We start from the raw sequence: 13397 nt of genomic DNA on the forward strand, positions 1-13397 counted from the left end.
ATTATTTTCGAAAATAGATTTCATTCTTGAAAACAGAAATGAGCTGAATTGTGACATTTTTTGTGATTCCAACGTACAGTTCCTTATGTGGAATATAACTTTTTTATTTCTTCTAGTTATTCGTGTTACCTATTTCAAACATATAAATTTGCTATTGGTGTTAGGTAACATTTCGATTCTTATAGGTTACTATTACATTACGTCTTATTCTCTTTTTATATCAAATATATGTTCAGCTGTAAGGGATAGATTCGAAGGTGCTAATATCCTGCTAACAAGAAATGGAAGTATAGAAGACTCCACACGAAGAATGGAAAAAACAATAAAGAAAATCAAAGTGTTATTCGAAGCGAATGATGAAATCATCAGGATTTTGAGTACAGAATTAGGATGGCAGATTCTCATAATTTTAACAAGAAATATAGCTGCTTTTCTATGGTTTATCGATGGTTTCATGACAAATTCATTGAACAATTCATATGACTTAATTTTGACTTGTGTACTATCACTTAGTATAATAATGGTAATTTTGCCAGATTTTTTTAATATCCCGAAATGAGGAAAACACTGACGTAAAGATAGAGTCATCATAGCGCCAATTGTGCCCTTGAATATCGCAGCAATGTTGATAGGTATGTGTAGTCTCCGTGCTTTCCTCATATTTTCTTTTCGATATTCTGCATGAATTTTGCACGAAGGTTATTCTATACAGGGTGTAAGTGAATAAGTACGAGCAACTTCGAGGCGTGATTCTGCATATAAAAATAACAATTTGCAATTTAAATTTTGAGATCTTGAAGTTTTTAAGACCCTCAATTTTGAGAGAAAAAATTTTACGCCACTGAGATATTTCAATCCGAAAGTCATTTTTGGGTATTGCCTATTCAATTTGAGGCAAAAAATCTTCCATGCTCTTTTTCGAGTGGGACGCCGTTTTTATGCAGAAAAAAATGAATATCCAACATTTTATTGATTGAAATAAATCTTCTTACAATTCCAAATGCATATTTCTCTTTTTTTTTGGAAGCCACAAATTAACTTTATAGCTAAATTCACTTCATAAACTGCGCAGTAGAATTAATTAATGGTGTCAATTTTTTTTCAGGTCAACACTCTCACCATAATTTACAGCTGTCATTCTGCAAATAAGAAAGCTGAGAAATTACGCTACAACTGTAAAAACCTTGAAAAAAAGTTCAACCCTCTTAGCTATGAGGCAAAAGAATTGAAATTTCTATCAATGCATCTCGAGTATAGATCAATGTTTTCCTGTGCAGGTTTCTTCCATGTCAACAGCCACACCCTTTTCAATTTCATCAGTATCATGTCAACTTATCTTGTAATCATAATTCAATTCAACTTGGGAATTAATCGATCTCCTATCGAAGGTTTTTGAAGGGAGAAAGTTAGGAAAATCATATATATTCAATGTTATCAATCAATCAGTTATAGTCAATGTAGGTTTTGGTACTGTGTCCCTACGCACAGGAGTTCTAGAATAGTAAGCAAATCACTCAAAATTGAAATATTGGAACGTTATATTTTTCAATATGCTAATTGACATAGATATTAAATGATAAATAAATCTGCCGCTATGATTTTCGAAGTCCTTCCCCTCGTTGGTTCACAGCTAAGTGCTTAATTTCAATTAGAATTAACCAGTATTTTTCGAAATGAATGAACAATTTAAAATAGAATTTCACTCTGGAGTTAAGTATAAATCCAACAATTTGATCAATATTAACTAACCTAACCTCCAACGTAGCTACTCGGAAAATTTCAATTTTCTAGGTCTTCACATTTAAGACCGATTAAGGTTGAAAATTCTGTATCAACATGTCGCCGACACGTGAGTAGCCTTTAGGCATTCTTTCATTAAAATTATTAGGATATAAAAAATATAAGCAATATGAAAAAATAAAAAACTCACTTTTGCTCGAAGTAATGATAATGATAGTAATGAGTAAATGATAAATCATTTTCCATTTTTAAGATTTATTCAAATCTCTGTAAGCTTCAAGTTAACGAAACTGGAGTTTCAATTAAAACATTTTATACAGGAATGTGCCTTCGCCATTTTGCAACTACTATTTCTGCTTTTTCATCACTTTCTCAGAACTGAAACATAAAACATTTTTACTAGAATCACATATACCTAGAACAATTATTAAGGAAATTAACTCAATTGGTTTTCACTAACCGAATAAAAGCGCTAAAAATGCACAACTAATAGATTAAAATATTTGAGATCATATTGGAAAAAGGAAAAAGATTAAATACGTTATAGTCTCTCAATTTCCATTAATTATTTTCTCCGAGAAATATTCACAACTTCTTAAGTGGAGATCGATAATTAGGACCAAGTTTCAAAATTCTTTCGTTCAAACTATTATCTAATACACAAACCTCTGATTGAGTTGAAGACTTCTGTTTCAACATTATACAATAATCATCAACTATTACCTCTAAAAATAATGAATAATGATGAAAATCTCTTGGTAGAATACTTCATCATTCAATATAAGAAATACCTTGTTATAAAGAAATACTAATTCTATTGGAGACATAAAGAATTAAAACAATTCGCCAGAATATTTGGCCAAGAGGTTAGAGACATAGAATTCTGTTCATTTAGGATACGCACATATTATAGGTTCTGATTTTGATTTGAAATGATTCAAACATTCAGATAAATTCCATTCAGAATTTGTATTAACGTAAAGTAAATTACGAAGAAAATTTCCTAATCTCAGAATGTAAAAGTTGAATAACCATCGAAGTAGGGAACAATATTCTAATACACCAAAATTTACAATGATATTCTACATTTCCTAGCAGTTTTAATTTCAATCAACTTGGATATGTGAATGACAAGAGAGAAAAGTAACCGAAAAATATAATAAAGACAAATTATAACACGAGTTAAATGAAAAGAATCAGTGATACTTACATTTTTGTTCGAAAATTCCTCAAACTTAACACAATATTCGTCATTGTGAACAAAATGTCCGACAAATTCGCTAATAATAAAGTCACTGGCTTCTAGATCAAAAAATTTAAACTAAATGGCTTGAACAAAGCATGATCAGGTGACTGCAACAGACGGTATTCTTATATGTATAATGTTTTTCAACCATTTCGGATAATGCTTCATCATTTTCCTAGTGATTTAAAATCACGGATTCGATCGAGATTAAATCTAGCATTTCGATGAAAAATGACTATTTCAAACCCATTGAAATATGTTATGTTGATCAATTGACCAGAACCATAGAAAATTCAGGAAGATGATCGGAAAATTATACCCAATATTTCAGTGACCACAGAACCGACCAAATTGAAAATTTGAGTGTAGATGTGAAATAAGAATTTCAATAATTGCACAAAATTTCGTAATTATCGGAACCAAACAAATTTTGAAAAATGAGGAAAAGCACTGATGTGAAGTTAGTGTCTTTCAAGCGTCGTGCATTCATGCGCCAATTGCGCCCTTGAAGACCACAGAACTGAATAAACGAGCGCTCAAATGTTCCTGATTTTCTCATTTTTTTTCGTTATTCTGTTTGTATTTTCTATGGTTATGACCAAGTTTTGAGTTTAAATTTTACAATAAACTCGGAGTTGTTATTCTATATCATAGTATAAGGAAAGGATTCCTTATACTATGTCTATTGTATATACCTACATTCAAAACCTCGACTGTATCAGGTTTCTTATAACGGAAATTTTGGATAGTTTTTTCGATATTCTTCTTGAAATTTCTATGATGAACATGTTACCAAAATATCGGCAAAATATTTTCCATATTATCGAAACTATAGTTGATCCTCATTAAACCATTTTATTTTCTTTACGTCACCAGTTACCCTGATATTCATTCACATATAAAACTTTAATTCAAAATCGATTTAAAACGCAATTTCATCACATACCTACATTACCCTTGTTATTCTACAATTTTGTTGATTTATTATTCATAATCAGTTTTACAGGCTTCATTTCATGACACTTCGAAAATAATTATAAAAAATTACGGGTGTAATAGTCTGTATGTGTTGACAGAATGTGTTGAGCGAATTATTCAAGATATGAATCTGAAATTATCAAGAAGAGATATACAATTTTTCGGAAACGTATGTTTCCACCACGGTTTGCTCGGTTTCATGCCGTGTTTCCTCTTCAGAGATGGCAGCATCGTTGAAGTTCCAAAAATGCGATATTTCAGTAATTTCGCAATCGCCATTTTCTTGGCCACCCAAATATTTTCAATTTATCCTATATACAAGTACAACTTTCCCCATTTCGTCGGTTCACAAATGTTGGTATCATTTGCTTTCATTCTGACAAACATAATCTTTTACGTATTGTGTTTCACAAACAGTACTATAAATCAGAGAAGAAGATGGAAGCGAATAATGCATCTGTTTTTGAAAACGGATGTGATTCTAGGGAATAGAAACGAAATGGATTGGAACATTTTTAAAAATCCCAACTTGCAGTTTATTGTATGGCATATTATTTTTATCTTCACAATATTTCTTCGAATTAGCAATTATAGAAATATGAATCTACAGTTGGTAATAAGTCATATTATGAACTTTATGGGGTTTTATTACCAGTGTTTTTTCTCTATTTTCACCTCGAATTTATGTTTAGCCATAAAATGCAGATTCAGCGATGGTAGGGCTCTACTTACCCGAGAATATCAACAAATACACTGCTCGGACGATTCGAAATACAGAATAAAGAAAATCGTCAAGAATGTAAAAGGTGTATTCGAAGCCACTGATGAACTCATCAGAATATTAAGCGATGTACTAGGGTGGCAGATTTTGGTCATTTTTTTCAGATCAGTTGTAGCTATTCTTGGGTTCGTCGATGGTTTGGTAACAAACACTTTGAAATCTTCTAATAGATCCACCATGATCTCTGTGTGCATGCTCATTGGCAAAGCAGTGGTAATTTCCACAAAATAATACTACTAATTTGACAATTCATGTCCATGAATATATCTACGAAAAATATTTACTCAAATGATTAGAAAAAAAATTCCCTAATATGTACCTATTCTTTCAGTTCAACTTCTCCATCATAATCTACAGCTGTCATTCTGCTACTAGGGAAGCTGAAAAATTATACTACAGCTCAAAAAACCTGGAGAAAAAATTTCACCCTCACAGCTGCGAAGCTAGAGAATTGAAATTTTTATCGATGCAACTGGAGTATAGATCAGTGTTTTCAGCTGCTGGTTTCATCAACATTGACAGCAAGACATTGCTGAGTATTATCAGTATAGTGTCAACCTATCTCATTGTAATCATCCAATTGAACAATGGAGTTCTTCAATCTCCAATACAAGGCACTTAATTAAGCTCATCGACAATTTATAAATTTTATTAGGAAGTATGTATAATATAATTATTTTCCATTATCAAACAGTATTAGGGAAATAACACCTATTGCCAATAATGGCTTCAGGTTCAAGTTTTCGAAATATGTGTAATGATATTTAAGACGTCGAAATCGAAGTAATAACTTTCAGCCAGCGCCATCTTATCAACTTCTCTGGAGTCTTCTACACCGACTAATGAACTTCAAAGTTGCCCATTTGCCCCATTTGTTCATAGACTAGGTCTATGCATTTGTTTGATAATTGAGGTTTGAATAATGGAAAATATTTACTACGACTTTAAATATTCACAGCAGCTATTTATTTGGTTATTATACTTATATCAACCCCTGGTGTGTCCATTATTTAAATCACTATGGCAAAAATATAAGATAAAAATTTACACTTTTTATTTGAAGTTTCCCTTTGTAGAAATAGTTCAAAGTAAAACGCTAATTATAACAATACAGGATGATTCTAAATTGCAGATACAAACTAAAATGAAAGATTCTCCGGATAATTTTAAGAAAAAAAGTGCTATAAACTTGGGCCCCAAAGACTTTATTTTCAAGATACAGGATGTTGAAATTTGATTTTTTTCAAGTTTCTCTCATAGCATCTGCAGATATCACGTGATATGACTAGTAACAAAATAATATTTTTCACATATTGTGTTTTTATTCTTCTTACCTAAATTAACTTCTTATCAAATGATACTTTATACACATTTCACAATATCCTAACAGTTGGGTCTAAAACACCAGATTTCTTATTCAAAGAAGTGCCATCTTTTGTTGATATTATGAACTATATTGCGCCCTCTATACCAAAAAAAGATGAACTTCTCGTTTCGGGACCAAGGTTGCCATATTGGGGTATTTTCCCCAAAATAGGGGATTTTTGGACACTGGGGAATGATATTTTTTGGGTGTTTTTTCATTTTCAGATATCAACCTATAAATCCCATTGTTTTCAGTGGCTAATAGCCATTTTTCATGTCTATTTTTATGAATAATTAAATATTTATTTCATTACATTCTGTGTATACATACATTAAGGCCTTAATTAATTATTCGAAAATCAATTCTTATTCTAATAATTGACGTTCAATAATGTTACAAATCAACATATGAAAATTTTGAGGGAATTTTTCGAAAAATATCACGATTTTGGGGGAATTTTCGACATCATTTGGGGTATTTTCAATTAAGCAACATAACAACCCTGTCCGGGACTCCCAACAGTCGTAACTAATGAACGACAAGCTCCACCAGTAATGCCAACCCCAAAATACTTAATAAATTAAATGGCTAACAATTCAATAGATTGTTGTAGCTTTCAAATATCGATAAATTTCCTTACCTCCTAATGCTCTCCTAAACTTCAAAAAATTTTATTTCACTTCCTGATGCAAAATTGGAAAAACAAACACACAATTTCCTTATCACTTTAATATTTTGATGAGGAGTAAAATTAACAACTGTTTACTTTGAAATTTACATAATTTAAAAAAAGTGTTCATATTCATCGAAGGATCTACTGTACAAAAGGTCCCGGACATGGAGGGTCAACGGAAAAAAGGCAAAATTACTGAATATTCACTATCACTTGTTATTTTTACACATTCTATATTTATGTATAAAAAAGTTTTACAGATTCAATGATACAGTTTACAATTACAGAGAAAATCCACGCTAGTGGATGTTATGATGACAAATCATAGTGATGGAGTAGAAAAAAATTAATCTACGATTACTACAAGATTGGACTTCCCCAAGCCTTTTTATTGGTGGAAATAGTGTAGTCATATTTTTCCATCATCTTGCAAAAAACAGGGCACTCCAAAATTATTTACACTAAGAGATTTGTTCATTTCATTAAATAATTCACCTAATTTAAGATTATATGTAGTTTCCACTCTTGGACACGTGGATAATGATGAAAGAGACAAAGTTTCAAGCCGAAAAGCATTTTCTCACTTCAATTGAAGGTCCCAGACCAAGTTCGTTTCAAGGGTCCTTTAAGCAACAATTTCCTAATTCTAGAGCCACGTCGGTTTGGAAATATATCCAACAAATTACGGATAAAATAACGATGATACTTTGATTAAGTTCAATATTGAACAAATTTAGATCTGTATAGGTTTTGAGTAGCTTCATTCAAAGAGCGACGAGAAAAAACTTGAAATGATTTATTATTCATGAATACATTTAAATCGAACCACAGAGCCTACATATTCATCTAACAATTATATTATAAACGAACGGTGTAAAGGGTGTTGTAAAAAATTTCGAACACACCTCGCCTGTATATCCGGGACCACAAACGTTCAAAGTTGCGGACATTGTAAACCCTTATGTACAGCAGTAAACGAGCAACAATTCAGTGTTGGTGCTTCCTTTAGTGTTTATTGACAAGGATGTTGGGCAAATTAAAAGTGATGGGGGAAAGAACGCAGCCTGACGCAATTCCTTACAACCACAATATATTAATTAAAAAAAAAATGGATTGAAATAATAATAATAATAGGCTAAAGTACAGGATCAATAGAAGTTTCGTTCTGAGAAACAAGTTCACAACTTAAAAACCACCATGGAGTTCTTCATCATCGTTGAGTTAGCATATTGTGGTCTGAAGGTTGACGGATCGGCAAACACAGTCCAATTGAAAAGCAAATATACAGAGATAAATTCAAAATATATAACCAAACATCTGGCCCGTTACAATCCTTCCCTCCACTCTTTCCTTTCGAGTTGTGTATTTGTATTTTTTTGTATTGAATTAAATAACTTGTCTCATCTAAAACGTGAAGTATGGGAATATAAGGGGGCCGGCGCATCACATAGCGTATTTGCGAGTCCACTCGCGCGCTAACTCGTTGTACTTTTCCCTGTCGGTTTTGTATATCCTAGCGATTTCTGGTACTAGAGGATCGTCCGGATTTGGATCACACAACAGTGAGCAGATTGATAACAACACTGAAATTAAAAAAATCCATCAGAAATCAGCGGGTTCAACATGGAATCCAAAACAATTCCAAGTTTTCAATAGTTGAAAAATTTACAAATCTTTGTATACAGGATGATTTGATAAGAATTTCCAACATATGAATTGTAGGTTCTAGCCCCCAAACCATGAGTACTCTGCACATTATGCCTTAGACAAATATTGCTAGTTCCCTAGATACTGAGTGTTAAAATTTGATTGGCAATTTTACTCATAAAAAAAATTTGATTTCCTAAAACACAACCAATTAGCACACTATAAGCAATCCTAAATTATAGTCTAAACTGGCAATCCTCATGCTAAAAAACTTAAAATTGACAATTTTCAAAGAGAAATTGTAAAAACATGAAAAATTATTGAGAAAATCAAAATCCATAATTAAACACCAGGTATATCGGAAACAATCATATTTTGAGGTACGATTCAGAGATTGGACATATTAATAAATCACCCTGTATGAATAAATAATACTTATTAGACTGATTTTCCAATTACTCTCAAATAATCAAATGTCATATAGTACAGAATTTTTTCATCAAAGATTCAAGTTTTTTTTTTAGTTATTTTAATAAAAATAATAAACTTATTTTCAATTAAATAAAATTTCATTGTTGAGATTACTTTGTTTCATAACATTCTAATAGCTGTAAGGAAAAATAAATTGTTCAGAATCTCTAAATAATTAGTATATGTTACTGTAGAAAATTTCAACATTTGCAGCAAAACAAATACAAAGGAAAGAAATGGCATGTCACTTGTGTTTACTTCAAATTGACATCATCGTAAATTGGCCAATCCTGTTCATACCTCATCACCTGATAATAAACCTTATTGTTCTGTTTAGAACTCTGTCGGTATATTAAATATTTTTTTTTGTCAAATTACTGTGAATTATTCATAAAGTCTAAAAGGATTTTAATAAATAGCACCATATCTTTTACTGTCAAATAACCTGTTGATTTCTAACCAGAGTTTCTATCATAATCTGTGTGAACAAAACGGAAAAAATCAAATTATTCTTAATCAAGGTAGAACAAGCTGTAACATAACCTTGACATCTTGGCACCAACAATAGTTCTTGCATTATATGTGTGAATGCTTGCACATAAAGATCATTTATCAAGCTTCAGAAACCTAGATACTCATACATTAATTTCATGACATTGCAGTTTTGACATGAATTCACATATTTTGTTTGTTGAATTCCTCTTTATTTTTAATATTGTAAACAAATTTGCTCTGCTCAAATATTTCCATTTTTTATGAGGTTCCAAATTTGTGTTTCATGATGACATGATCAATTGTATGGTAATCCATTTCATATATTGTCCCAACTGAATTTTGTACTCTAATGATTATTGAAAAAGAAAGGTCCTTGACTTTTTATTCAAATTTCCCTCCCATTTCTTATATCTAAATTTCAAATCTGAATAACACTAATTTTTGAAATTTATTCCTAATTTTTCAGCCCTTAAAATCTGCAGATGGACAAATGATAACTTCAATCAATCACATATAACTAAATATTTGCCAGGTTTTGTACAATCAATTCTCATAAGTTTAAAAAGAAAGCTATGATCATCAATGAATTGACAATGTTATTTATATAGGGTTTGTAGATTTTTTGTTTCTTTTTTCCTTCATATAAACTGAAAAAGCATTTTCTCCTTCTGATCTAAACTCATTTCCAAAATTTCCAAAATAAATAATCTCAATTTTCTGACTCTGTACCTTAACAATCATTGAGGTTAGAAAAATTCAAAACCTCAACAAACTTTCATCTTCTACCTTCACGTTAAATGAATCTATTCACATGAAATATAAAGCAAAAAACCTCATATAGAGAATCATGAACGTCCTACACGAAGCAGATTTTCTCACCTTTTGAAATGGTTAGTGCAGGCGACCATTGGGATCGTAGAATATCCAAACAAATACTACCATTACTGTTTATGTTAGGATGATAAATTCTGGTAGTGAACGCCACTTTTGGAGGTTTGAATGGGTAGTCTGTAGGGAAGTGAATTGTTAAGAAAAATACTCCACCTTGGTATGGGCTGTCAGGCTGTAATAAAAACAATTCAATCATAAATCCAATCTTGAATCAATAATCAATGAAACTTAAGAAAATATCACTTGCTAATGATAGCCTGTTAAGTGATTTCAAAATGACATAATGATTAACTCATTAACACTTGAAGAATTACTAACAAAAGTAATTACACAAGGTGATAAAATTTTATCTTTTTAGATTCCCAACACTGTCATTGATAATGCAAAAGAAAACTTATTGAATGAACTAGTTGAAAGATAGATGAATCAGAGGAAACTAATGATTATCAATTATGACTCAACAAATAAGAGAGGACAAGGGTATTCCCACAGATAACTTCTGAAAATATTAATTCAAAGAAGCCTGAATGACCTCAAGTTCATTTCAAAGATGGTTTCTTTTGGGATGAATGAAAATATGATCAAATATGGTGTATGTGCTATGAATCATCATCCATTTAGGTCATTAACCCCTCACACTAAATAGTTGCACCAACAACTTCTTTCACAAAATGAGAGTATTACTTACTGGTCCCATGATTGTGGCTTGCCAATGAAACACTGAAAACAAATAGTCATTAGAAAAAGCATACAAAATACAAAAATAACAATGAAAAACTTTGAACATTCTCATATGAATAATAAATGCATTTGATGAAATAAACAGAATGAATTTATAATGAAATAAAATATGATGACTTGTACAGTTTGTATGGAAACACTCACAATCATCTCCTACTGGTCCAGCTGAACATTGTGCAGGAGGATCTCTTCCAAGATCTTGTAGTTCCTATTAGAAATTCGTTAATAAAAACTTTTTGTTCAAATGAGGAGGTCTAAATATGGTTAGGTATGATTAGGTTAGAGACACCTCAAAAACATCTGTGACTAGGCCAAGGTCTTAATTTTAGACACAACTTGGCTTATTTTAGAAAATATCGTTTACGATTAAAATAAACTTATTTCCGCTTATTGGAACATGTGGCGACAATTTCTGATTCCTAATAAATAATTCTTCAGAATACACTCAATGAGGACAAACAAAAGATTATTCACTTAGAGCTTGATCTCAACGAGGTAATTTCAACGAGAAATATCATAAATAATTTTGACAAGTAGAAATTTCCATCAACGATTTGAAATCTAATAAGAAATTTTAGAGAAATCGTTTTCGTAGCATGGACAAGGCAAGGGCGTTTGGTAATTCCTATATCGAAACGAACAAACGGATCCAATACAGAAACTTAATATTTGATAACGAAAAGCTTCAACCTACCTTATTAATTCTTTTTAAAGCCATTTGATGAACTATATGTTGACGAAATACTGGCTATCAACCAGACAATGAAACCTCGAGCCAAGGACCTCTGATAGTAGTTTGCAAAGATGGCCTCCTTCAAAACTTCCACACACGACGTATTACGAGAGAAAACAATTAGTATTTCTCAATTGTACTTTGTATTAAAATTAATCAGATCACTATTATTAATAATCTAGTGGTGAATTATTAACTATTCGCCTTTGTGTCGGTTACAGAAGTACTTTTAATTTCCAAAGTTCCAGAAAAAGATGACTGATCACTTCCGTGACGATTCAAGTACATGTCGGTAATGTAGACATTTTTAAGAAAACGCCGGTCGATAAAAGAGGAACAAGGAGAACCGGTTGGATTAAAAACCGACAGATGTCATTTTTTCCTTAATTGTGGTCTAAGTATCGTTATTTAAATCCAGAAATTTTTTACATCTCCAAAAAATTATTCAATTGACTGTTTAGCGAGATCATTGATATTAAAACTCATTTTTTAAATCTTATGTTCTTTCGTTGGCTTTCTTTTGAACATTTATAATCAAACTGTAATGATTCTTCTAATAGAAATACACATATCATCTATATCTGTTGCAATATACAAGAAAATATTATCTCTATTTTCAATAGATGGACATATTTTTCATAATACGTAAATATATGAATAGCACTCATCAAACTAATCTTCATACTGATAATTATTGGTCCTCACCCTTAATTTTCAAAATATTCACGTTATAAAAATAGTAAGGTAGGGAACAAAGATATTATTTCTCAATCCCAAATACCTTCGTAAAATTCAGCACACAAAAATAAGAGTAACATTTTGTTACTGGACACATGACACATATTGAATCGGATAAAGTTTTTATTTTCCTAAAACCTCTCTTCCAGGATATTACCAAAGTAATTAAAACATAATAACACTGTGATGAAAAGGAAGTATTAAATGAAAAATAAACAACAATAATGTAAGGTGAAACAAATTTATAAATACTACAATAAATCTAGAATCTATGTGGTCGTATGGGATTATCTAAATCATAAAGTACAGGATCATCAAGGAAATCAGTATGTTTTAAGTAACCACCCATAAGTCCAGCCACTTGAGCCTTAATAATTTCACCTTCCACTATTTCCTGTTGTTTCTTGCACAATCCTGTAATATGTCTTCCGTATATTCTTCCTGTATACGCTGACTGAAACTGGGATAATAATCTCACATTCTTATAGTCAACAGGAACACCACTTTTGCACAATATGCATTGAACCCTTTCTTTTTCAAACGGATTTGGCATATCGAAGTTTGGGGCATCATTGTTTGGGGCAACGTTGTTTGGGGTATCGTTGTTTGATGTACTGGAAGTATTCCTAATGATGCTCACCAATACACCTGAAAAGATAAGGATAATTTCAACTACCTCAACACCGAACTATTGAATTTGTCTTTAATTACCTCTCAGCTGTGGCCGCCTCAAGATTAATGACATTTTTTCAATTATAAGTTTCAGTAATGTGAGGATATCCTAGTAATAATGAGATGAAGATTAAGAGTTTTGAACTTTGAAGGTTATTGAGGTTAAGCGATTTGACAATCTATTTATTACCTACGACATAGAATACAAAGTTTAAGTCTATAGTG

The 13397-nt window shown here is 31.4% G+C and overlaps 3 protein-coding genes and 2 long non-coding RNA genes across 5 annotated transcripts; 2 read left to right on the top strand and 3 right to left on the bottom strand.

The window, feature by feature from the left end:
- Positions 1-233: 233 nt before the first annotated feature.
- On the top strand, positions 234-1599 carry LOC123676010. The gene is made up of 2 exons (XR_006746841.1): positions 234-632; positions 1106-1599. It is a non-coding gene; the product is annotated as an uncharacterized LOC123676010 (long non-coding RNA).
- Positions 954-3196, bottom strand: LOC123676011. The gene is made up of 3 exons (XR_006746842.1): positions 2951-3196; positions 1931-2118; positions 954-1139 (listed from the first exon to the last, which is right to left on the bottom strand). It is a non-coding gene; the product is annotated as an uncharacterized LOC123676011 (long non-coding RNA).
- Positions 3197-3856: 660 nt separating this feature from the next.
- On the top strand, positions 3857-5605 carry LOC123676008. Its single transcript, XM_045611642.1, has 2 exons — positions 3857-4958; positions 5077-5605. The coding sequence occupies exons 1-2, from the start codon at positions 4089-4091 to the stop codon at positions 5365-5367; spliced, it is 1161 nt and encodes a 386-aa protein (XP_045467598.1). The 5' UTR covers positions 3857-4088; the 3' UTR covers positions 5368-5605.
- Positions 5606-6980: 1375 nt separating this feature from the next.
- LOC123676009 (ubiquitin-conjugating enzyme E2-17 kDa) lies at positions 6981-12084 on the bottom strand. The gene is made up of 5 exons (XM_045611643.1): positions 11724-12084; positions 11174-11237; positions 10977-11008; positions 10277-10460; positions 6981-8367 (listed from the first exon to the last, which is right to left on the bottom strand). Exons 1-5 carry the CDS (start codon positions 11745-11747, stop codon positions 8228-8230), a joined length of 444 nt encoding a protein of 147 aa, XP_045467599.1. The 5' UTR covers positions 11748-12084; the 3' UTR covers positions 6981-8227.
- A 643-nt stretch (positions 12085-12727) lies between these two features.
- Positions 12728-13353, bottom strand: LOC123676013 (28S ribosomal protein S18c, mitochondrial). Its single transcript, XM_045611651.1, has 2 exons — positions 13212-13353; positions 12728-13148 (listed from the first exon to the last, which is right to left on the bottom strand). Exons 1-2 carry the CDS (start codon positions 13243-13245, stop codon positions 12763-12765), a joined length of 420 nt encoding a protein of 139 aa, XP_045467607.1. The 5' UTR covers positions 13246-13353; the 3' UTR covers positions 12728-12762.
- Between the last annotated feature and the right edge of the window lie 44 nt (positions 13354-13397).

The sequence above is a fragment of the Harmonia axyridis genome, chromosome 3 (genome assembly GCF_914767665.1).
Source record: "Harmonia axyridis chromosome 3, icHarAxyr1.1, whole genome shotgun sequence".
Lineage (NCBI taxonomy): Eukaryota > Metazoa > Arthropoda > Insecta > Coleoptera > Coccinellidae > Harmonia > Harmonia axyridis.